Raw genomic sequence first — 25480 nt, forward strand, 5'->3', positions numbered from 1 at the left:
GGTGGGCAGTTGCCTGTGCTGAGCTACTGGGTGGAAGCTTGGAACCGGGGTCAGTTCAGGTGCACAGGGGTCTCCTGACCCCGCACCCAGGTCAGCAAGGGAGGGAGGCCGCAGAACGTGGTCCTCCCGTGGAGCTGGCGGGTTCGTGGGTTGTTCCTCGGCCCCCAGATCCGACAGGGAATCAGCGGCAGGGCTGCGGCCTGAGATTGCCCGCCGCCCCACAACCCGCTGGTCAGCCCCACAGCCCTGGGAGCAGATCCGTGTTCGCGGATCCGGTCGGATGCTCCGAGAAGAGTCGGGTGAAGGGCGTGACTGAGCCACCCTCCTTCACTCTCTGGGCCACACCCTGTCACAGCCAGCGGCCTAGACCCGTGGCGTCCTGCACGTCCGGGATTCTTACACGGCCACGGAACAGAGGTGGTCCGTGCAGTCCCTGAGTCCACAGAAATTGCCACCGAAGCTGTGCGTGTGTGTGTGTCTGTAGGGAGGAGGGGACGCGTGTGTCAGTGTTCATGGCACGCATCCCCGGTGCGGGTCCAGAGCCCTGCCCTCCATGCTCTCCGCGTGTCAGGACACGGCTGCCACCCAGCGTCGCGGCCTCTGCGGCTCCTGGCTCCCGGCCGTGCCTGCACTGCGTGTCCTGCACCTTGTCGGCGGGTGGACATCTTATTCCTTCTCCTCCGTGGTCTGGGGAGGAAAAGCCCATCTCCTCCTGTCAACATGTGTGTCCACCGCACCCGCCCAGCCCAGCTGTTGGCCTGTCCCTTGCTGGACACGGTCCCCACCACGAGGACAGGAGCGCTCCCACATCCGCCTCGCCACAGCCTGGTGACTTGTGGTCACTGAGCCCAGAGCCAAGAGAGAGTTTTTAAAAGACTCACAGACATGTCATTAAAATCTCAGTGTTGGGTTTTGGGGAAGGTGCTGGGCGCTCTCCCCCCTGCTTTCGGAACACAGATTTGCGGCATTTGAAAGTGACAAGAGGCTAAGTGAGACGGTACTAAATATACTGTCCTGGGCATTTCGCGGGGGGAGATGTGGGATTGACTCGCCACCCCAGCCTCCTGCCCAGACAGACCAGCGCCACCGGCCTGCCTGGAAGCTCCCCTCCAGCCTGTGCATCACCTTCCCTCCTGCGTATCTTCCACCCCCCAAAACACACATCGCCCCTGCTGCCCAGAACCCTGAACCCACTGGCCAGAGGCATAGCCGGGCTCCTGACCGGAATTCCAGCCCCAGAGTCAGACCACAGGCAGACTCATGGCCAGTCCCCACAGCGCTGACCTGTGGACGCCCGCACTGCACACCTGTGCCTCCGAGTCCCCTCTGCCTAGAATGGCTTCCCTGCCACCCTCTCCACCCGACAGGACTCACGTCCCATCCTTCAAGGCCAGTTCAGGTGGCGCCTCCTGGGAAGCCGGCGGTCAGATCCCACCCCATCGTGGGACCGTCCAGCTTCTCCGGGACTCTGAATTCCAGGTGCTCACGGGAGCTGTCACTGCTACCTTGCTCCTTCTTGTTCCTTTCCAGGTCTCCCTCTGACCCTTCTTTCTCCTTCACCTTGTCACCAAACAGGACCGGCCATCCTTTTGTCCTTTGCTGTGTTTATGGGTGTTGTTCCCCTGCCTGTGCCGTCTGTTCCTCAGCCCTAGGCCTTGGTTCAGGCTGGCCCCTTCCTCTGCAGTGCCCTCCCTTGACGTGGTGGCACAACCACGCTCACCCCTGCAGAGCCCAGCCCCAGTGTCAGCTGCAAACCCTCCCTCTCCCCCGACTCCCCTGCACGCACATCGCACATCGGCAGACTCTGGACAGCCCAGCCTCAAGAACTGCCCGCCGTAGCCCTTTTTCTGCCTTGGGTCTGATGTCAAGTCTTCCCAGAGGGAACTGCCCTCTCACTCATACTTGGGTCCCAGAGCCAGCAGGGGTGGGCGGGGCAGGCTGGGTTTGGGGTTTGGGGGCCAGAAGCGGAGGCTGCTCTTGCTGGCACCACGGCGTGCCGGGCCCTGTGCTGGACACCTCAGCACAAGCCCCGTCGCGCCCTCTCAGCACCCAGGAGGCAGAGCCTGGGAGCAAGCCCCTTTGCAGAGGAGGGAGCCATCCCCACCCAGGCTGCCCGGGCCCCCAGCTCCCCTGGCTCTGCCCAGAGCACAAGTGACCGGGGGCCCCGCTGTGTCTTGCAGTGGAGCGTGACCGCACCCTGGGCCACCAGGAGCCCCACTGGAAGGAGTTCCGCTTCGACCTGACCCAGATCCCAGAGGGCGAGGCGGTCACAGCCGCCGAGTTCCGGATTTACAAGCTGGCCAGCGCCCACCTGCTCAACAGGACCCTGCACGTCAGCGTGTTCCAGGTGGTCAGGGAGCAGTCCAACAGGTGCCTACCCCGCACCCGCCTCCCGAGGAAGCCTGGCCGGGGAGGGGACACTTGCCAGAGGACAGAAGGGGAGCTCCCTGGGGAGCACGCTCTCAGAGGCAGAAGGATACTTGGCCGAGGCCTCGTGTCACTGTGGGGAGAGGCCCAGCGTCGGTCCTGCTGCAAGTCCCTGCCCTGCTGTGGGACCTTGGGCGGGTCACTGAGCTCCCGAGCCTCAGTTTCCACATCCGCACTGGGCCCAGTAACACCTTCATACATAGATACAGAGAGAAGGCACGCGGGGCGCCAGCCCGAGCCAGGCGGGGTAGGTGCCCCCGAGTGGTCCCCTAGGCAGGCACTGGAAACTCAAAGGCGGCTGTGGCGGCCCTCAGTTAATTGTTTTTTCGTGTCCACAGGGAGTCTGACTTGTTCTTTTTGGATCTTCAGACGCTCCGAGCTGGGGACGAGGGCTGGCTGGTGCTAGACGTGACAGCAGCCAGTGACCGCTGGTTCTTGAGCCGGAACAAGGACATGGGGCTCCGCCTCTTTGTGGAAACGGAAGACGGTAAGGCTCAGGGTTGGGCAGCAGTCCTTCTCCTGGGGGTTCCTCCGACGCTGCTGGCACAGAGCCAGCTGCAGCCACCTCATTTGGCCCTGGAGGCCTGGCCTCTCTCAGCCCAGTGGCTGGGGTGATAATCCCCTACCCACTTTGGGGGCTCAGCAGGGCACAGAGGGTGAAGTTCCCACAGCAGGAGTTCCCCTACCATGACAGTCTCCCTCCTCTCCTTTTGCAGAACCAACATTTCAGTCGCTAAGAGGGAGTCCATGCTGTCCCTTCCCAAGAGCAGCTGTGTACGTGGGGCGTTTCCGCACTGGGCAGGGTCGAGGGAAGGTGGTTATACCCTCAGACTCAGATCAGAGAGGCCCGGGTTTGAATCCCAGCTCTGCAGTGCTCTAACCCGGTGACCTTGGCAGGGTACTTACCTTCCAAGCCTCAGTGTCCTCCTCTGTCGAATGAGGGTTCACACCTTCATTCTTGTCCCAGGTAGCTGGGGGAGAGCCTCCGGTGTTGCAGGCAGTGGAGCGGGAAGGGAGAGGCCGAGGGTGGGCACAGGATGGGCGGATCTGAGCTACAGCAGCGGCCCTGTGGCCGGGGCTGGACGGGCCGGGCCAGGTGGGAGAGGAGACTGAGAGCTGCAGGGCACATTCTGAGCATGGACGAACCCGGGCCCGGTGTCGGAGTGTCGAGGGCAGCTCCCTGTACTACGCAGCAGTGGAGGACGACAGGATCTGAGTCAGGTTTTTAGAGAAGAGCCCTCTGAGACAGCCCCTCGAGGAGGGCATCACTCACCCTCGGTGTGACTACGCTTAGTGACTTAGGCTTCTCGAAAGTGCAGTGGGGACGGGGTGGGGGACGTGAGTTCACAGAGGAGAAAGCTGCCTGCCCCACCGCAGCAGGCGATCAGGTCTCACAGGGACGTCCTGTACGTCGTGTCCCCTTGACGTGATGGATGGGAAGGGCCCTTCATCTCGTGGTCTTCCCCCCAAAACCCCGAACCCCGTCAACCGTGAGAGAAACATGAGACAAACCCAAATGGAAGGACGTGCTACAGACCGCCCGACAAGTACTTCTCGACATCGTCCAGGTCGTCCAAGACAAAGTCTGACAGCAGCCCAGAGGCGCCTAAGCAGCTGCGACAACAGAATGCCACGTGGGGGCCAGGATGGGGCCCTGGAGGGGAAAAAGGACAGTGAGATCCGAATACATCGTGTTTAGCTTGTCGTCAGACGCCAGTGTTGGTTCATTAGTTGTGACAAGTGCACGGCGCTAACTTCAACGTTAGCATTTCTCGGGGAAACGGGCCCTGGGTGTCTGGGAACTCTCTGCACTGTCCTTGCGGTTTTTCTGTAGACGTCAGCTATCGTAAAATAAAAACTCACCATATGGATCCAACATAGGCCCACCCCGACATCAGCGGGGACAGTAGTCTGGGGGGACAAGAGCAAAGTCAGGCCCAGGAGACAAGCCTGCAGGGGGAGCAGACAGGTGCTTGCTGGTAGCCGCGGAAATGGAGAAAATGGAGAGAGGAGGAATCATGGAAAACATGCATTGAGCCAGTGGCCATTTTTAATAGAATCTTTTTTTCCTGCCTGAGTAAAAGTCGAGGAGGGGCCGGCTTGAGGGAGCAAACCAAGAGTCCTTTTTGGCCGCAGTGTTATTGAGAGTCCTGGTTGACGTCCAGCTGGAGTGTCAGTTGGGACAGGTGGGTGCTGGAGTCACAGGTGTGGGAAGCACTGACTTCTAAGTGGACTGAGAACCATGGGACCGGAGCAGGTCACCCAGGAAGGGGGTGTCGATGGAGAAGGAAGGGGATGGCCTAGAACCCTGGGGCCTCCCACATGGAGAGGGCTGCCCAGAAGGGACTATGCAAGGATCTCTCCCGCCCGCTGGGGTTTTGGACTGGAGACGGGCGGCCTTCCCGCCAACCTGAGCGCCCAGGGTCGGTCTTCCCCTCAGAGACGCCGCCGTGGGGCCTCTGTGGGCATCGCTCCTTCCCCGTCGGCCCGCAGGGTTGGGTCGCCTGGGCCGGGAGGTGCGGCGCTTCCAGAGCCCCTCAGAGCGTGGAGGGGCCAGGGCGTGGGGGGCCACGTGGTCCCCGTGTCCCCGCCCCGCATGCCCTCCCTGCTCTGTGACGGGGCAGGGGGGCCAGAGCCCGGAGGCGGAGTGCACTCAGGCGGTAATCCCTCTGGCAGCTCACGGTGGCCCTAGGCGCTGTGCGCCCCACTAGCCACTCAGAGCCCGTGCTGGCCGAGGCCGAGGGCTGTGTGCGTGGCCTGCCACCAGCGCTCGTGCCTGCTCGAGTCTGCCCGGGTCCGTGGGAGGGCGCGAAAGACCCTCCCGAGGCCAAGATCACGGTCGCGGCTTTGGGCTCTGGAATTCCAGAGAACCTGGTGAGGCGCTGCCCAGGCGCACACAGCAAGGACTTGACCGTAAGAACAGCACCGTGGGACGGACGACTTTGGGTGGGCCTTTCCCCGGACCAGGCAGGTCTCCCAGCATCGCTGGCCCCCACGTGGGAGAACGAACGCGCTGGCGAGCACCAGTTCCTGTTGGGCGAGCTGGAGCCTGCCCAGGGCACCCCAGCTGCGCGGGGCACCGGGTGCCCCGTGTTCTACCCGCCACTAGGGACCCTGGTGCAGGAGGGGGTGCCATCTACGGCACGTGCCCGGCGGCCACAGATGGCGTCATGAGCCAGCCTCGAGAGAGAGGGAGTTTCACCGGACCGGCTGTTCTGGAGCAGCCGGTCACGGCTGGTTTTGCTTTGGTGAAAGTGTGGAAGGCCCACCGCACAGGAACGTCATTTTCAGAGGAAGCCCCAGGAATTTCAATGGGCCCATGTACAAAGCCGCAGAATCCTCAGCGCTGGGCGTGGAAGAAACTGTGGACTTGGGGACGTTTGTCCCCGAAGACGTCCACGTTCCTAACATTTGTGTGGACTGCGTAATCCAGGGGGAAAATATGAGAAAAGAATTGAGCGTCTAACGGTGCGGACGGAGGAAGGTGAAAAGCCAGGTCTGTGGGTGACCTCAAGGCCCGCATCCTCACACGGTGGCTCCTGAATTCGAGGACGGCACGTGCCCTCCCGGCCAGCAGCCCCACAGCTACATCCGGGCAGTGAGAGGGGGCTCCTGGGCTTGCGTCCGTTTCCATTACAAGAGGAGGCAGATGCAGATCTCAGCAGCGCGGGCGAGCAGACGGTCACCATCTTCCCGGGGCTGTTCTTTCTCCAGCGATGACTCGTCTGCCATAATTCGAGGGGGACACCTGCACCCGCCATGCTGGGAGCCATGCAGGATTCCCAGCACGGTGACCTGGCTAACCGGATGGTCCCCGGAAAGCAGGTGAAAGGCATGGGGGGAGCCATGGACTTGGTGTCCAGCGTCAAGACGAGAGTGCTGGTCACCATGTAGCACCGCGCCAAGGACAAGGAACCCAAAATCCTGGAGAGATGCAGCCTGCTGCTGCCCGGGAAGTGCTGTGCGGACCGAATCACCCCGAGAAGGCCATGTTCGACGTGCACAAGAAGAAAGGCCTGACGCTGATGGAGCTCTGGCATGGCCTGACGGTGGACGACGTCAAAAAGAGCACAGGCAACCCCTTCAGCATGTCACCGAACCTCAGACCCACACAGCAGGTGGCAGCCTGACCCGGGAAGGAAGCCCTGGTCACAGAGGGTGGGTTTCATTTGAACCCACAGGAGGTCCGATCATCTCTGTCCAAGGCGCTGGCCGTCTGACCAGTTTTCCTACCACCAGACAGACTATTCTCTCAAGAGGGAGATGGCTTTAATTAAAACTCAAAGGAGAACATAGCCATTTATCTTGTATGTTCTGTGCGCCCTGAGATTGGTCTGGTACCATCGTTGGGCGCTCGGACGTCCTCCTCACTGTGCTGTTTACATCAAATTCTGTGTGGCTCAGATGTCCCCACAGGATGGCTTTCACAGAAGGGGCTCCCCTCGTGAATGAGCCATGAGATGCGGGGGGGATGATGAGGAAGGAGTGACCACCCCAGTATACCCAAGGCCCCACTTTGCCAGTACCGTGAAAAATACACAAGCATAAACACGCATGGTGACCTGAGGAATGCTGTCTGCGTGAGCTTGTCTTCCTGCAGCCCCTCTGACTTTTTCTCTGGGGACTTTCATCTTGTGGCTAAATTCTGTAGCCTCCCCTCCTTCTCCCTGCACGGCCTCCTTCCCGTAGCTAAATAGATGTGTTTGGAAGGACAGCGAGGCTGTCTGGCTGGGCCAGAGCACTGGTAATGCAGTGATAGGGCGGGGAGAGAGGTTCCTCTGTAGATAAGCAGTCCCCTGTGTGCTGTCCAAGGCGGCGGCTTGTGGTAGGACGGGGTTCTAGAAACCTAAGACAGGCTTACAGTTTTTCTCATCTTCAGGCATGGGGTTCCTGTGTCGCCCAGGACACTCAGACCCTTTCTGCCCGTTGCGGAGCACTAGACCAGCCTGTCGTCACTACTCCCTTACAGCACAAGATAGGCCGTGAGGTGTTTCATCCTGAACCCACAGCCTCACAGCCTTAAAAGAACAAAATGAGTTCATATGTGTGCGTGAGTGCCCAAATGTGTGTGTGCGTGTGATGGTAAAAACAAAGCCTGACACGGAGCACGACGCACGTTCTCAGTGTCGCTCTCGAGGGGACACACACCCATCAGGAGCACGTGGGCAAGAACTGGGGGTTGCAGCTGGTGAAGGAAGGCCTTTCAGGGAGGCCTCCTTGGGCCCTTGCCCTGAAAGAAGGGCCAGATCCTGGAACAGAGGGACAGAGACACCGCTCCCTGAGGGGGCATCCGGGGGGTGGGGGGGTAGGTGGCTAGGGACCATGACCAGGTTGGGGGTGGAGTGGAAGGCCATCAAGTGGGTGGATAGTGGGGCTCTTTGGGGCTTCTGGGGAGGGGACCTGTTCGGCCCTGGGGGTCAGGTTTCCAGCAGCCGTGGGACAGGCAGAGCTTTTCAGGAGCAGACGGTGAGAGGTGTGTAAGATGGTAGGAAGGAGGAGGAGAGTGGAGTTCCTCATTCTCACATGATGAAGTAACCTAGCCAAAAGGACAAAAGCAGACCTGGTCCACAGCTGGGATTGTCCGAGGTTTCAGCCAGGCACTGTCATTTCCTTCAGCCTGGCACCAGGGTCACACCCAGGACCGCAAGCTGAGGTGGGGCCAGGTCTGTGGGGAAGAGTCAGGTGGTACCGAGCAGGAGGAGGCCTGGGGCTCTCGAGAGGCGGGAGTGATCCTGGCCTGGCCCAGTTGGGTAGGGGTGTGAATTAGGCCTTGAGCACCTGCCCAGGGACAGATGGAGCAGGTGAGCTGCTGAGATTTCTGGGTGCCGATGGAGCAGACTGAGAAGTGGGGTGAGGCTGGAGGTCTCATGGGCCCCCCCTGGCCGGGAGAAGCAGCATATTCCATCTGGGCCAAAGGGGAAAAGCCACAATGTGGCCCACATTCTCAAGGCCTGATGCACACACCCCATCAAGTGCAAAGGGGACAGCATGCCCACCAGCACCCCCACAAGGTCGGGTATAGAGGCAGGGACCCTGGGCCCCAGAGGCTCCCACCTCTGCCTTTCTAGAAAGCAGCCTTCCAGAGCAGGGCAGCCTAGGGCCCGAGCACCTAGACAGCTCGGGCCTTCCATGCAGCCCATTCTCTGCCCCCGGGAGACCTCAGGACGATCCTTGATCAGATGGGTACACAAGGAAAGCCAACAGTGAGCACAGCCTCAGGTGACAGATCGCCCTCCCTGGCTCCTCAGTGGACAGTTCTCTCCAGGGAACAGGGACAGGACAGCGGCACCCACAGGGGTAGAGGGCTGCCCAGCCGCCCAGGATCGTGAAGTTGCACTCTAGTGCCATGCAGACGACGGTCACCCTCGTGCTCCGTCCACTCTGGGCTCCTCGTGGCCTCACTGGCCCTGCCCCTCTGCTCGCAGGGCTTGTACTTGTCTTGTGGCTCTGTGTCCTCGTGGTTCTGCTGCTTCCTCATGACTGACTTGCTATGACCCAAACTCTCCCGAATGGCTTCTCTCTGGGCTCCTTCCAGTGTTAGCTCCTGAGCTGAAGACCTCCTGTCCCAGCAGGATCGTTCCCCAGCGGAGCCTCTGATGGGTCTGGTGCAGTTGTGTGTGGCAGGTGATGTCATAGGTCAGAGTTTAGTCTCTGGATTGATTTGTTGTTCAATCAGCGTGGCCCAAGGACATGGGCCTACAGCACAGCTGTTTAAGGGCTGACCTTGACCAGCTGAGCAGGACTGTGGGTGGCGCAGGCAGTGCCCTTGACCTGTGGTGTATCCCAGTGAATCATAATAGACCCACTAATGGCACAAACATAGGTATTTGTATATGTGGACGTCTGTATACTGTATGACAAATGCATGTTTCTATACATATGTGTGTGTGTGCATGTCAGGGTGGCCACATTGAGGGGACACGGAGGGGAACAGTTGGCATTGTGTGTTACAAAACATAAAATTGAGTTAGTAATCATCTCCTGTCATTTAAAAAATTCCACAGGAAGAGAAAATGAAGGGGTCTGTGGCATTCTCATCTTTAGAATGAAAGTGAGGAAATAACCAATGCGTTTAAACTGAAGCTAATATCTAAATATTAATTTGGTGTATTTTCTCAAAGGAATTTTATACATTTGAAATGCTCATAGTGGAGACATTTTAACAGTAGCGAACACGTTTGTGTGAAAAAGTTGGAAAAAATACAGACACGGTCACCATTGTGTAAAACTTCAGTTGACATGAAAATATGCCAGAACGGCGAAAATGCTGTGTTGGGAGTATGGAGAGACTTCTGAGTGATTTTTTTCCCTCAAACGTTACAATTGCTATTGTATTACTTTGACAATTAAAAAATCAGGAGGCGGGGAGCCTGGATGGCTCAGTCAGTTGGGCAGCCAACTCTTGGTTTCAGCCAAGGTCGTGATCTCAAGGTCATGGGATTGAGCCCTGCCTCGGTCACTATGCTCAGCGGGGAGTCTGCTTGAGATTCTCTCTCCCTTGCCCTCTGCTTCTCCTTCCCTCAAATAAATAAATAATTTTTTTAAAAGATTTTATTTATTTATTTGACAGAGAGACAGCCAATGAGAGAGGGAACACAGGCAGGGGGAGTGGGAGAGGAAGAAGCAGGCTCCCAGCAGAGGAGCCTGATGTGGGGCTCGATCCCACAACACCAGGATCATGCCCTGAGCTGAAGGCAGACGCTTAACGACTGCGCCACCCAGGCGCCCCAATAAATAAATCTTTAAAAAATCAGGGGTCATTTGGAAATAAAAAGAGGTATAGAAAGTTTTATTGGAGTTGACATTTCGAGGGGTCATGAGTGTTTCTTAAGGCATCCTCATCTTGAAGCATCTTGAAGCAGATCCTATTTTCATGGGCATCCCTCTTCCTAGCCAGAGGCCCCCATGTGTCCCTGCCCACAGCCTTTTCTCTCTTTTTTGACCCACAAACCTGGGGTTAACGCCTTATGTGAATAAGAACTTGGGGTCTGGAATAAGATAGATGTGGGCTGAACCCCAGCTCTGGGACTTTGGCCAGGTGTCTGCCCTGCTGCCCCCGGTGTCCTGTGTGTGGGCATCAGGGGACACTTAGGGCCCTGCTCTTGGCAGTGCCGGGCAGAACAAGCCCTCGCTATGCCCTGGCAGCTGCTCCCATCCACTGGGGCACGAATCCATCGAGTCCCCTGAAAATATGGGGTGGGCAGGAGAACTCGGGCCTCAGAGCCCTCAGACGGAGGTGGGAACCATGGTTCTGTGCGCCGCTGGCAGTGTGGCTCCGAAGTTTTCCCGAGAAGCATGATGTCCAGGTTTACTGTGGAGATGCACGAGGTCATGAGTGGGAGTCGCTCGAACCTGTGAAGGGCCACACAGATGGCAGTCTTCATTGTCACGAATGACGACCCTGTGTTGGCAAGGCCCCCTCCCCTGTCTCCCTCAGGTCTCCAGATGAGGAAACTGAGGCCCACCGCCTCTGCGCGCCAGGGCCCATGCAGGCTCTGGCAAAAGTGTCCCCTCTGTGCCCTGTGCTCAGCCCCTGCCCGTGAGTGACCACCCTCTCTCCTCTCTCTGTCCCAGGGCACAGCGTGGATCCTGGCCTGGCCGGTCTGCTGGGGCAACGGGCGCCGCGCTCCAAGCAGCCTTTCCTGGTCACTTTTTTCAGGGCGAGCCCCAGTCCTGTCCGAGCCCCTCGGGCAGCCAGGCCCATGAAGAGGAGGCCGCCGAAGAAAACCAACGAGCTGCCGCACGCGAACAGACTTCCAGGGATCTTTGGTGAGGTCCGGGGCGGGCCTGGGGCTGGGCCCAAGGACAGCTCGGGGGACAGAACCCTCCGGGCCCTCTGTAGGACCAAGCCTGTGGTCACCCCCAGCACTTTGCTGACACCCTCTTTTGCCCCCTGTGTCCTGAGGACCAGCCACTGCCCTCTCCATCCCTGCCACCCAGAAGCGCCTACTCAGCCCTCCCCTGGCTCACCAGGGCTTTTTCTAGAAGTCTCTGTCAGCACCAGGTGCCCCTTCCTCCAGGCACTGGTGGCTCTCAGGTCTCCCTGGGAACCCCGAGGATCCGCAGTTGTTCATGTGAACGTCTCCCCACCAGACTGAGCCCCTCAGGATCAGGGATGGGCCTGCCCTGCCCTCCTGCCCTCCTTTCCTCCATGGAGAGTCAGCCGTTTGGCCTCCGTGGAGTGGGTGTGGCAGGAGCGCTGGGGTGAGGTCAGGAGGTGTCTCTGCAGAAAAAGAGGACCCACCTGATGGCTCAGGGTCCCCTGGGCTGTGTATCGGAGCATCGGGGGTCACAGGTTGGAAGTCAGGGGAGGCTGGGCTGAGTGCAGGGTTACTCTTGCTATCGGGAGCCACCTGGAGCCATGGAAGATTCTCGATCGAGCTGGGTCGCGGCACCTGCAGAGCTGCAGGATGGGCTTTGTGACACCAAATGCACAAGTTTTACTTCATTCATTTGTTCAACAAATGTGCCCAGTGGGGTGTCCCCGCCCTGGAGCTCCCTGTGGTAGCCACCCGGAGCAGGAACCCCAGAAAAGACCCTTTCTGTCCCCGCAGATGACGTGCACGGCGCCGACGGCCGGCAGGTTTGCCGGCGGCATGAGCTCTACGTCAGCTTCCAGGACCTCGGCTGGCTGGTAATTTCTGAGTGTCCTCCCCCTCCTTAAATGACAGTCCCCACCCGGAGATCCGAAGGGTAGCTCCAGGAGGAGGCAGAGTTACGGGTGATTCTAATTTTCTCCTGCATTAGCTTCTGTGTTTTCTGAAGGGAGAATGTCTTACTTTTATTGTGAGAAGGTGCTTTTTGGTAAAAGCCATGAAAACAGGGATAGTCCGAATCCTCAGCCCTAACGCGTCAGATCTGCAACAGGGAAACGGAGTCCGGGCCGGGCCGGGCCGTGCGTGCACGTGTGCTGGGCCTGCAGCTCTAGGGGTCGTGGGCGGTGGGCGCAGGCGGGGAGGACGATGCCCCGTGCCGACTGCACGTGAGGGGGCAGAGCCGTGCCCGGCCCCGCCTGCTGAGGGTCTCCCGGTGGTGCCCGGCCTCTGGGGGGAGCCTGCCTGGAGGGACCCTAGGGCTGGCGGACTGGCCTGGGGCTGGGGGAGGGTCAGGGGCAGCCCTGTGCCATCCTGTGCCAGGTGCTAGATTCAGGGGCTCAGGAGGGGGCATCTGGATGGGACTCACCTTCTCCCATTACCCCCCAGGACTGGGTCATCGCCCCCCAAGGCTACTCAGCCTATTACTGTGAGGGGGAGTGCTCGTTCCCGCTGGACTCGTGCATGAACGCCACCAACCACGCCATCCTGCAGTCCCTGGTCAGTACTGCGTCGGCCGGCCGGGCCGGACCCACGGGGAGAGGGGCTCTAGCACAACCGGGTGGATGGAAGCCCCTGCCGGGGGGTCGGGGGGCTCTCTCTGCCCAGAACCTTCCCTGCATGCACGAGCGGTGACAGCCGCGCCTGTCCGGAAAGCGGTCACTGTATGGCCGTGCTGGATGTGTGGACTCCTATGCGCCCGAACCCGCATCCACCCACCTTACCCTGCCTGCTGGCGCACACCCACCTCTGTGCACTGCACACGCACGTGTAAGGCCTTCACAGACAGGATGTGGGCACCCAGATTTAGAAGACATGCTTGCTCACGGGCAGACACACGGCACACACGTAACGGACGTGCGTCCCTCCTGGGGACCCGTGTGCTCTGAACACACACATCACCGTGCGCGCGGCGTGCTCGGCTCCCGGGACACGATGTACGTGGGGTGAGTGACGCGCACTGCGTTCAGCCGCCCGCCGCGTGTGTGTGCAGGGAGGGTCACAGGTGTGCCCTGCGGAGCTGCTAGGCTTCGGCCTCCCCTTCTGTTCACCTCCCCGCTGGCGCTCTTCCCTGGCTCCGCGGCCCTTGCGCTTTCCACAGCCGGTCGGCTTCCCGTGCTGTGGCCGGGGTTCCTCCGCAGGCCGCAAAATCTACTGAAATGATTATATGGTTTTAGCCCTTTCTGTTATCGATGTATCAGACTGATGGTGAGTATTGAACAACCGTCGCATCCCGGGAGGAAATCCCACTTGATCATCGTGAAGGATTCTTGAATGTATTGTTGGAGCTTGCTCCTATTTTGTTGAGGATTTTGCATCTGTGTTCATCAGCAATACTGGCCTGTCGTTCCCTTACTTGTGGTGTCTGTCTGGTTTTGGTATCAGGGTAATGCTGGCCTGGTAGAATGAACTTGGAAGCTTTGCTTCCACTCTTGTTTTCGGAAGAGTTTGAGAATAGGTGTAGCGCCTCTCTAAGTGTTTGGTAGAATTCACCTGGGAAGCCATCTGGACTTTTGCTTTGGGGAGGTTTTTATTACTGATTCAACTTCATTGTTGGTCGTTGGTCTGTTCCACTTTTCTTTCTTCCTGCTTCAGTTTTGGTAGATTATATGTTTCTAGGAATGTATTCATTTCTTATAGATTGTCCAATTTGTTGGCATATAATTTTCATAATGTTCTTTTACGATCTTTATATTTCTGTGGTGTTATTTCTCCTTTCACCTCCGATTTTGAGTCCTCTCTCTTTTTTTTTTTTTTTTTTTGAGCCTGACTAAAAGTTTATCAGTTTTATTGATCTTTTCAAAGAACTAGTTCCTGGTTTCCTTGATCTGATCTACTGGTTTTGTTTTTTAAGTAATCTCTGCACCCAACATGGGGTTCGAAGTCATGACCCCAAGCTCAGGAGTCCCATGCTCCACCAACGGCGCCAGCCAGGTGCCCTGGTTTCTTCCTTTTCTTTCCCTTCCCCTCTCCCTACTCCCCCTTCCCGCCCTCCCTCCCACCTTCCCTCCCTTCCTTCCTTCCATTTTGTTTATTTCTGCTGTACTCTTTATTATTTCCTTCCTTCTGCTGGTTTTGTTTGTTCTTTTTCTAACTCGTTTAGGTGTAAGAGTAGGTTATTTGAGATTTTTGTTAGTTTGTTTCTTGAGGAAGGACTATATTGCTATAAACTTCCCTCTTAGGACAGATTTTGCTGCATCCCAAAGATTTGGGACCATTGTGCTTTCGTTTTCATTTGTTTCCATGTATTTCTTAAATTTCCTCTTTGATTTGTTGGTTGACCCATTCACTGTTTGATAGCATGTTATTTAACCTCCAATGAATGAGTTCCTTCCAGACTCTCTTGTCATGGGTTTCTAGTTTCATGTGTTATGGCTAGAAAAGATGCATGGTATGACTTTAAGCTTTTGTAATTTGTTGAGACTCATTTAGTGGCCTAATATATGATCTGTTCTGGAAAATATTCTGCGTGCTCTTGTAAAGAATGTGTATTCTGCTTAGAATGGAATGTTCTGAATATATGTTAAAACCATCTGGTCAAACGTGTCATTCAAAGACACGGTTTTCTTGTTGATTTTGTTCGGATGATCTATCATGTCCTAACTGGGGTGTTAAAGTCCCTGATATTATTTTATCAATTACATCGTGTTTGTCTTACTGTTTTATGTATTCAAGTGCTCCCATGTTGGGTGTATTTATACAATTGTTTATACAATTTAGACAACTCTATGTCTTCTTTTTTTTAAGATTTTATTTATTAGAGAGAGAGAGTGCGAGCGCATGAGCAGGGGGAGGGGCAGAGGGAGAGGGAGAAGCAGGCTCCCCGCTGAGCAGGGGCCTGATGCGGGGCTGATCCCAGGACCCTGAGATAATGACCTGGGCCGAAGACAGACACTTAACTGAGCCACGCAGGTGCTCCTTTTTTTTTTTTTTTTTACAATTGTTTTATCTTCTTGTTGGATTGTTCCATTTATGATTATATAGTGTCACTTTGTCTCTTGTTCCAGCCTTTATTTTAAAGTCTATTTTGTCCCATATAAGTATTGGTGTCCTGGCTTTATTTTCATGTCTGTTTGCAAAATAAAGGCTTCTCCACCCCTTTACTTTAAGTCTGCGGTGTCTTTAGATCTGAAATGAGTCTTTTATGTAGGCAGCATATAGATGGGTTTTGTTTTGTTTTGATTGGAGCATTTAGTCCATTTACATTCAAAGTAATTATTGATAGGGATGAATATCTTACCATTTTGTTACTTCTGTTAGAGTTGTTCTTGTAGTCCTCTGTTTCTTTCTTCCTTTGCTCTCTTCCCTCATGACTAGTCGGCTTTCTTTAGTAACATATTTGGATACCTTTCCCTTTAAGTTTTGCACACGTATTACTGGGTTTTGATCTGTGGTTACCGTTAGGCTTGTACGTAACACCTTCTGCATACAGCAGTCTCTATTAAGTTGGTTCTTTCGATGAACCCATTCTTTACCCCCCCACCACCTCATCATTTAGGTATGTGGTGTCATGCTTTACATCCTTTTATTTTCTGAGTCCCTTGACTGTGTATTTTTATAAACGTATTTATTTTTACTGCTTTTGTACGTCTTACTTTTCTTAATCTTACTTACGGTCTTTTCTGCCCACTCAAAAAGTCCTCTTTAACACTTCTTGTAGGACTGGTTTAGTGCTCATTCCTTTAACTTTTGTTTTCTTGGAAGCTCTTTATCTGTCCTTCTAGTCTGAATGATAGCCTTGCTGGATAGAGTATTCCTGGCTGCAGATTTTTTCCTTTCAACACTTTGAATAGATCATGCCACTCCCTTCTGGCCTGCAGTGTTTCTGCTGGAAACTCAGCTGATAACCTTATGGGGTTTCCCTTGTAACTTTTTTCTTTTGTTGCTTTAAAAAATTCTCTTTATCACTACTTTTTGCCATTTTGATTACTATGTATCTTGGTGTGGACCTCCTTGGGTTGATTTCGTTCAGGGATCTCTGTGCCTCCTGAATCTGGATTTCTTCCTTTCGTTTCTTCAGCTGTTATTGCCTCATATTCTGCCCCCTTTCTCTCTCTTCTCCTTCTGGGATCCCTACAATGCAGATGTTATATGCTTGATGGTGTTGCTGAGTTCCCTAAGTCTACTCTCATTTTGCATATTTTTCCTCTCTCATCTGGTGAACTTGATTACTTTCCATTACTCTGTCCTCTGGGTCACGGATTCACTCTGAGCCCTCTAGCCTACTATTTATTCTATCTCGTGTGTGTGTGTGTGTGTGTGTGTGTGTGTTTGGAATGTCATTTGTGCTCGTCTCTGGTCCTTTAACTCCCTGTTAAGGGTCGCACTGATGTCCCCCACTCTTTTCAAGTACAGTACCATTTGAGCATTACTTTATTTATTTTTTTTAAAGATTTTATTTATTTATTCGACAGGATAGAGACAGCCAGCGAGAGAGGGGACACAAGCAGGGGGAGTGGGAGAGGAAGAAGCAGGCTCATAGCAGAGGAGCCTGATGTGGGGCTCGATCCCATAATGCCAGGATCACGCCCTGAGCCGAAGGCAGACGCTTAACCACTGTGCCACCCAGGTGCCCCTGAGCATTACTTTAAATTCTCTATCAGGTATATCACTTATTCTGTTTGTTTTCCTTAGGTCTCTTGCTGTGATTTTGTCCTGTTCTTTCATTTGGAACATGTTTACCTGTCTCCTTACTTTGTCTAACTCTGTTTCTGTGTGTTAGGAAGGTCAGCTGCATCTCCTGCTCTTAAAAGTAGTGGCCTTCTGAAGAAGAGGTCCTGTAGTGTCCTGCACGCCGTGTCCCGCTCACCGGAACCTGGTGCTTTGTGGGGTGTCTCCTGTGTGTGTTGCATACAGCCTCTGTGGTGGCTGAGCCGCTTTGTCCTTCAGTCCGGTCGTCTGCGATGGCTGTCTGTCTGCTGTGGGCAGTGTTGGTCCCTGTGGTGTTAGGTGGCCAGTCTGGGGCCACGTTGGGCTCGAGTTGAGTCACACCAGGTGCACGTTGGGCTCGAGTTGAGTCACACCAGGTGTTTGTGAGATGCAGCCACACCAAACCACAGGGCGCTTTTCCTGTGTTGTCCCCGAGCAGCTTTTGTTGGTGGGCAGGGTGGGGCCTGTAATCAGACCGGCTGTGGGTCCCCAGTCCCCTGCTGGGGCACAGCCTGACTGCTGTGTGTAGTCGTGGTTCCCTCTCCCCAGGGCAGGAGTCTCTTTGAGGGCCCTGTCGGGGCTGCTTGCACACCACCATGCTTAGAGTACCACCTTGAATGGGCTCCAGCCAAGACTGTCCTGGAGGGAGTAGATCTGCAGCGGGCGTGGGGGTGGGCTACGCAGTGTTTGCCCGGGGTGTGTGCGGGTTCTCTGCGAGAGGGGCCCAGCTGCTGCAGGGAGCGAGGCTAGCCCAGCTGGGGGAGTGGAGCTGCCAAAGCTCGGGGTGCAGGGAGGTGGCGGTAGCAAGGTGTGCACGACCACCCTCTGCAGGAGGGGACCCACGGGGCTGGAACCGAGGTGGGCATGGCTGCGGGGGCGGGGTGGCAAGGTAGGTCGGAGTGTCAGAGCTGTGCTGGTCCCCACAGGAGGTGGGTTGATGCTGGGGGACAGGGAAGGGAAATGGCGCCTGTCTGCTCCTTTGTTCATCAGCAATACCGGCCTGTCATTCGCTTTACTTGTGTCTGTTTGGTTTTGGTATCAGGGTAATGCTGGTCCTGAAAGAGTCCGCCAACCGTCTCTGCCTGGGGCCACGCTCTGAGAGGTCAGCAGCTCTCCCTCCCGTATGGCCCGGGGTTTCTTCCAGCTGCTGCTTCTGTGTTGTCTCTCTGCGGGCCCTCTGTCCCACTGTCTCCTTAGGTGGGGACTCCGTCTCCTCTGGCCCTCCCAGAACTGAGCTGCTGAGTTTTCAAATTCCAGGTTTTAAGTCCTGCGGGTTGTAAGAACTCATAAAATTCAGCCCCTCTGGCTTTCAAAGCCCAGTGTTGCGGGGATTTGCCTTCCCTGTGGAGCTCCTGGTTAGTGTTCCTCTCCCCTCCCCCTCGAGTGTGGAGTTTGTTCTGGTCCTTTGGTCATTTCCTGCCTTATTTACACGATGTGTCATCTAGCCGTGTGCGTGGGACGAGGCGAGCTCAGGGTCCTCCCGCTCTGCCATCTTCTACCAACTCCGCCATTCCTAAGCTTTAAATAGTCCTGATTCTGGGGTCGAGACTTCATTCTAGAATGTCTGCCTAGAAACCTAGTGCCTGGCACACCTGAGCCTATTTGTCTGGTAAGATGGTTGAAGGGCAGGTCTCCAGGTGAGAGGAGAATCGTCACTGACCGGGGCTTTGGCTCTGTGGTAACACTGCCTTTCTCACGTCAGGTGGGATTTGCTGGCCCCCCCCCAGCCGCCTTCTGGGAGGAGCTCAGTGGTGATGAGACCCGTGTGCGCGTCCCCAGGCTGTCCTCTGCACACGTGCTTCATGCTCCCCCAGCCCTTGGGCGTGTGGGCTGATGGTCGCACCTACAGCTCCCAGGACGGCTGGGTGGGCTCGGGCGGCAGGGAGGTGTGGGGGTGCTGGGAAGGTGACGTTGGGGGTGGTCAAGGGCTGGCTCACAGGGCTTCGGGGTCCTGCCGAAGGTGCCAGGTGGGGGGACTTAATCCCACGTAAACTGAGAAGCCGGTGCAGGGTTTTAGCAATGAAGTCTCACGATGTGACTTCCTCTCTGGAAGTCTTGCTCCGGGGGCAGCGTGCACATGGACGGGGTCGAGGGCGGGGCAGGCAGGGAGCCGAGGGAGGGGCTGCTGCGGTCCCCTGACAAGGGGCCGGGGGCAGCTGGTGCAGGTGGAGGCAGGGCTGCTGGCGGGAGCGGGGGTGGGGGGATCCTTGGGGTCTGCAGGCGAGCCCAGGCACAGGAAGCCTTGTCCGGCGGCAGAGTTGTTGTTGGGGTGGAAGGCCCGCTTTGTTGTGCCACTCCCATGGGTCCTGTTTGTCTGCTGGAATGTTCCCTGTCTCCCCTTCCCTCCCCACTGAGTCTGAGAGCAGCGACCGTGTCTGGGACGTTTCTGTGCCCCGTCCTGGCAGGGCTGGCACAAGGCACGTGTCCTAGATGCGTTTGTGCTGGAAACGGGACAAGTACCGGTATACCCGTCGGGCAGAAGGGAAGGTGAGGCCCACAGATGTGTGATTTGTACCAAAGATGCAGCAAGTGACCCTCCGCTTTGGTTTCCCAGGGGCTCAAAACCAAGCTGAACGCAAGGGCACGTTGGCCTCCACGGATCATTCTGTTTGGTGCCAGATGGGGTAAAAGGCCTTCCTTCTGTCACTCAGCTGACAAAGCTCTCTTCTGGGGGGAGTCTCAGGCCGCACCCCTGCGGTGCCCAGCTTCTCCCCAGCGCCCCAGCTCAGGAAAGGCCCTCCCTGGTTTCCAGCTACGTGGAGCCCCATGGCCAGTGCAGGCGGGCGGTGTCCCCCAGTTTTGTTCACGTGGGCTGAGAACACCAAGCACTCCCCCCCCTCAGCCCCCACACATGGAGCCGGGGAAGCTGGGGGCAGCAGCACCCACGCCCCGCCTGGCTGGACTTCCCCACGGAGGCCTTGGCCTCCCCCTGGGCCTCTGAGAGGCAGCCGGGCCCCAGCCAGCCAGTGTCCTTCCAACAGGCCGGCTCAGAGCTGGGGCGACAGGGACAAGGTGGGCCCTGAGGGGCGGGGGCCAGGCTGCCAGACAGGTTCCCCCACCTGCCAGCTTCGTCTGGGTCCCGCTGGGCAGCCTCCGAGAGGGCCGGCAGCCCTGGGCTGCGGTAGGCTTCCTCTCCTCTCCTGCCTCCCCCCACCTCGGCCGCCTCCAGGTGGGGGGCCCGGACCCGGACCTGGAGTCACCGGTAGTGTAGCCGGCCCGCCGAGGCTCAGGAAAACCGATTTTAGGAGGCTGAGAACAGGCCGCTCCCTCAAGCAGGCTCCTTGCTGGCAGTCAGGCTGTTAGGAGGGTCGCAGGTCCTGCACCCGGTCCCCATCCCTCCACCCCGCGCAGAGCACGGGACTCGGCACCACCTCGGCCTCCGTGCCCTCGGTCTCTGGGTCTCCATCTGCCCAGAGCAGGAGCTGGGTCGTTACCAGGGGCGGGAAGTGCTCCGAGGAATAACCGCGTCGGACACCCCAGGGGTGGACCTAGGATTCTAGGCTTTTTCCGGTTCTGTGAGCGTTCACTGGCCCGCGTTCGGGAGGGGAGACAGACCGCAAACAGCGAACGGGGACAAGAGGTGATCAGAGACATCGCAGAAGCACGGAGAGGAGCGGAGGGGACCCCGGAGGGCTCCTGGGCACACCACGTGCTGGGGTGTCCCGTCTGAGGGTGGCGCGTGTGCCCCGAGGGTGGTGGGGCGGGGCAGGGGTGCAGGGGGACGGGATGGGGCACGTCTCCGCGTGAGCAGCTGCCTGGGCTGCAGGTGGAGGATGGAGCGGGGGAGGGCGAGCAGCTGGAGCTCGGGCCAGCAGCAGCTAGGGTCGGGGGTTCCGGGGCAGGCCCCCTCGTTCACGCCTGTGCCCGCTCCCCGCTGTGGCCAGGTGCACCTGATGAAGCCAGACGCGGTCCCCAAGGCGTGCTGTGCCCCCACCAAGCTGAGCGCCACCTCCGTGCTCTACTACGACAGCAGCAACAACGTCATCCTGCGCAAGCACCGCAACATGGTGGTCAGGGCCTGCGGCTGCCACTGAGGCCCTGCGCCTGCCGCCGTGCTGCTCCCGTCTGGCGCAGGCCCTCGCCAGAGGCGGGAAACCCTCCCATGCCATCAATGCTCAGGCGGGGCGGCAGGAAGGGCCTGCACAGCCCTGCCACAGCCTGCCAGGGTCTCCCCGGGCCCCTCTGCCCCTTCCCTGGGGTTTGTGGAAGACCTGACGCACACAGCTGTACCGGAGACACGTGGACTGCCCTGGGTTCCGCTCAGAAGTCCTGCCTTAGGACGTGTGCTTGGCCACCCCCAGCCCAAACGGAGGCTGGCCCAGGCCCATCTGAGGGGCACCTGGAGTGGGAGGCCGGCTGGCTGAGCTTTGAGCAGGGAGGAGGGTGTTCCCCTTTCCGGGCAGCACACTGGGCATTTCCAGGGCACACACTCCTTCAGGACCATGTATTTCTGGGCTCCGAACGTGGCCCGCTAGCAGACAGCACATTAGAAAAAGAACAGGCCGGACGGGCCTCATACTAAGACGGATGCCGACAGGGATGTTTTATGGCATGTGTCTTGCCCTCCTTGGGGAAGAGGTGTGACCCCCCCCCCCAATCCCTGCCCAGAAGCGAATAACCTTGGGGGCGTCCAGTTCCCTCCACCTTTTCCATGTGAAGCTCCGCGCCGAGACGAAGTTAACAGAGGCGACGACTGTGGCCGCAGCGGGAGGTCCAGGCTGGCAGACACGCGGCGCACAGACACCACTCCCCAGCTCCTCGCCCACGGCCAACGTCAGTAAGCAGCCTGGGTGTATTTTCCACTGAACCCCCGGCACACAACTCCAGACACCCAGCAGCTATTCAGAGTGGAAACGAACTCCGGTCCCCCTTCTGCCACACTGAGGAGCAACCATTTCACCCACAGATGGCGCCTGGGCCACCGCAGGCCAGGTCTGGGGCAAGGGTGGGAAGTGTCCCATAGCATCCAGGGGTTAAGAGCAGGCTGTTCACCAGTCCGCACCACCCCGTGTGCCCAGCAGCCCTGGCCTGTTTCTCGAGATCTGTGAGCCAGAGAACAGGTCCCTGTCCAGGGGAGTGACGGGCAGTAATTAGGCTGGCCCGAGCGAAGGTTCCCGGAAACCAGTGTTCCTTGGAGCAGCCGCCACGGCAGCTGGAGTGTTTACTGGATTTCTGACTTGCTAAGCCTGTAATTTACCTGCTGGTGCAGACAGAGTCCAGCTGCCCGACCCCTGAAATACTGTCATTAAAAGCAGCCCGTGGGCCCACCCCACCCCACAGGCACAGCCCAGCCGCCTCTCGTGTGTCACTCCGCATCCAAGGATGCGCCTCTCAGCAGTCACTCCGCACCCCGAGGAGGGGCCCCGGGACAGCAGGTGTGACAGCGGGTGTGGACGCTGGGGCCCTGCTGCAGGACAGCGGCCCCTCCACAGGGACCGGGAAGGGACTCTGGAACGAGCCCAGAGGAAGAGACCCTCCCCGGGTACACAGAGAGTGGGCCCAGACCATCTGCAAGGTGAAGAGTTCCCTAGTAGCCGGGGCTTGGACCTCAGGCTGGCAGGCACTGGAGCACAAGGCGACTAGAGTGTCAGACCCGTGTTCTGGTTCTGACTCAGCCACTGACCTGTTTGCTGTCCGGACAAGGCCCCTTCCTGATTCAAGCTTCCGTCTCTCCTCTGTGACATGGGGACCTAGGACTCCTTCCTCGGCCTGAAACCCTGACCCCCTCCTGACACGGCCCGGACAGAGCCTGAGCCCAGCCGCCACAGGACACGAAACCTGCCATCTGGGGACCTTAGTCAACGGCTCTCCTCCCAACATCAAGGGCAGCAGAGGCTCAGAAACTTTTGACAAGTGTCAGTATTTGGTCTCTTCAATGCCCAGCACATAACCTGCCGCGCTTGGAAAGCTTGGAAAATCAGTGTTTTAAACGTGCAGACGGCCTTGCCCGTTGGGTGTGCCCACAGGCACGTTAGTATCATGACCCGAATCCCCTCCTGTGCCACCAAGCCGAGAGTAGAACGGTCGCGGCCTTTCTGACGGACTTTTAGAACCTCCAGCCATCCAGGCGGCCACCAAATGGAAACCACACAAAAGGCCTTGGAGAAGAAGAGTGGGTGCAAAGTCCACAGGACGGCGGCCGTCTGGTTTCCTGGTTGCCCCCGCAGCCCCGGCTCCGCTCAAGGCTGCGCGTTAGAAGCCTACGTAAGCTGCTCAGCTCAGGCCCGCTGACAGCAAGGGCAACGCTGCCAGCAAGAGAGGCCGCAGAGGAATAGCCAAGTGCGGGGCCCTTGGTGTGTGTGGGGGCGACTGCTCCGTGTGCCTCACCCCCAGTGCATCTCCACCATCATGGCGCGGCCCGGGCCTGACGCCAGCCCATCAGCCGAAGCCCCATTCTTGTGTCTCTCTGTAGGGACGTGGGTAACATGCTTCAAGAAATGCCCAGAACTGCACAGGAAAGGGGGCTGTGAATAGGACAGGGTGGATTTTGGAGCCTGCAGACCTGACATGGGACCCTGGCTCTGCCTCTTGTTAAATTCACCAGATTTTGTCACGTCTGAGTGAGAGGTCTTTCCTCTGAGTGGGGCATCGGTTCCGCCCTTGCAAGGCCGTCGTGGGACCGGGTGCACCCGCGCAAGCCCCTGGCACCACGTTCAAATGAATTTGCATACCTGGGCCTCCCCTGTCGGCCTTCCTGTTAACACCTGCTCCTCCCAGAACATGTCCAGGAGGTGCTGCTGTGTTTACTTTAAAGCTGCGCTTTTCCTAAAAAATCTAAATGTGGTCCCATCTCGGGAGGAGGTGAGACTTACCCAGTCCCCTGCCTGACGAAGTCGCGGCCTGCAGGGACCCGCAGGGACTCTCAGCCACGTGGCCGGGCGCCCCTCCTGAAGTCCAGCACCCACCTGCTACCGCCGGGAAGCTGAAGGGGGAGCTTTCTGGAATTTCTCTTCTTACTGGGAAGCCCTGAGCAAGCATTTGGCCCTTTAAAAAAAAAAAAAAGTTTTTCCTCACTGAAGAAAATATTACATGTGTGCCAGGGAAATTTTTGAAAATAAAAAGCATAATACAAATACATGTAATCCCAGCACACAGAGCTAAGCATTGTTAATAATTCCTTCCAGTCTTTTTCCTTGACACACACGTCTGTCTTTATGTAGAATATATGGATATCTTATAAAGTTAGGCTTGTACGCGGTGCACTACTTGATCTGATTTACTCAGTCTATGATATATTTAGAAAATTTGTTATTAAATCTTTAAAAACACAACTCGCAGCATTCCATCCCTTGACCTCTGCCCCAGTTCCGTCACCATTCCTTCCCCAGAGGCGGGTGTGAGGCCCCCACGACCCCGCTCTCGGGAGCCCTGGCCCAGCTCCAGGAAGGCAGCCGGGTGCTCAGGTCATCAGCCGGGACTCTCGGGACCTGGCATCTCACCTCTGCGGCGCGGGTCACCACCTGCAGGGGGTCATGGGTGGACCCGTGTGATAAATTCCGGGGAAGCCCTCGCACGGCACAGAGAGAGCAACTGCTACCTTTTGGTTCCTCGTCCACCATCTTCCGGGCCGGTCTGCTAGTCCCGCCTTCCCAGGGCGACCAGGGACATGCAGTAAGGGGCCCTTCCCTCCCCGCAACAACTCCCCTCCCCTCATTTCACGGGGTTGTGACCAGTCCTCCCTCCTGGGGCTTTAGGCCAGCCTGTCCCCCACCCCCGCGCACGTCCTCCCTAGAGCCAGCCCTACTGAGGACGTCGCACACATCTCTTCTCTCCCAGATGTCACACCAGCCCCGAGCGGCTGGCGTCTTCCTGGCCTCACCGCTACCTGTCCGGACAGCCACGACTGACCAGCAGTGAGAGGGATGCCTGGGTTAGGGAGCGAGGGTCCCTGCTGGGAATACTGCAGGTCACGATCCCGACCAACCAAGGGGGACGAGCCCCACCTGAAGGCAGAGACCAAGGTTGGCCCGCGATGCTAGAGATCGGTCTAGCTGCCCCCTCCGCAGGAGCTGGCCTGGCGTCACAGGCCAGCAGGCTTCTCCCCTCCCCTCCAGGCTCAACCTGACTTCAACCCAAAATGAGAACCAGCCCTGCCCGACGGTTTCGGAGCGCCGATCCTGGATCAAGAGCCCCTGGCCGGCAGCAGGGGAGCGGGTGGCAGCCCCGGACATTGTTTCTGGTGTCTGGTGGCCTCTGGTGCTCAGCCTGAGAGCACAGACATGCTAGGAGGTGGCCCGGCTGGCCAAACGCCAGTGTCGGGTGAGAGCAGCAACGCTACAAACTGTGGCGCCAGACTTCGATTTCCACTCGGTCTGGGGTACGGCAGGCGGGGGGGACCATCGCTGGCTGATTCCTCAGGGCTCCCAGCACCAAGCACGGTGCGTGGCAGGAGGGCCCCAGCCATTCTGCGGTGCCACAGTTCTGACCGTCGGTCAGTGACTGAATGAGGGACCGGGTGCCCAGCAGACGCACGCCAGGTGTGAGGGCACGAACGGAGCCTGGCTCCGCCAACTCAGCGGCCTGGTAGCAGCGGAGAGGGGGACGGAGGCACTTCCGCCCCAGCTCTGACCCGGGCGGCCCTGCGGTGGCCT

At 57.7% G+C, this 25480-nt stretch overlaps 1 protein-coding gene and 1 pseudogene across 1 annotated transcript; both read left to right on the forward strand.

The window, feature by feature from the left end:
* The first annotated feature begins 280 nt into the window (after window positions 1-280).
* Window positions 281-24152, forward strand: BMP8A (bone morphogenetic protein 8a). The gene is made up of 7 exons (XM_040619345.1): window positions 281-299; window positions 2181-2370; window positions 2766-2914; window positions 11002-11196; window positions 11982-12061; window positions 12630-12740; window positions 20774-24152. The coding sequence occupies exons 1-7, from the start codon at window positions 281-283 to the stop codon at window positions 20921-20923; spliced, it is 894 nt and encodes a 297-aa protein (XP_040475279.1). The 3' UTR covers window positions 20924-24152.
* Window positions 5598-6621, forward strand: LOC121106377 (annotated as a pseudogene).
* Window positions 24153-25480: the final 1328 nt, after the last annotated feature.

The sequence above is a fragment of the Ursus maritimus genome, unplaced genomic scaffold, assembly GCF_017311325.1.
Source record: "Ursus maritimus isolate PB19 unplaced genomic scaffold, ASM1731132v1 scaffold_32, whole genome shotgun sequence".
Taxonomy (NCBI): Eukaryota; Metazoa; Chordata; class Mammalia; order Carnivora; family Ursidae; genus Ursus; species Ursus maritimus.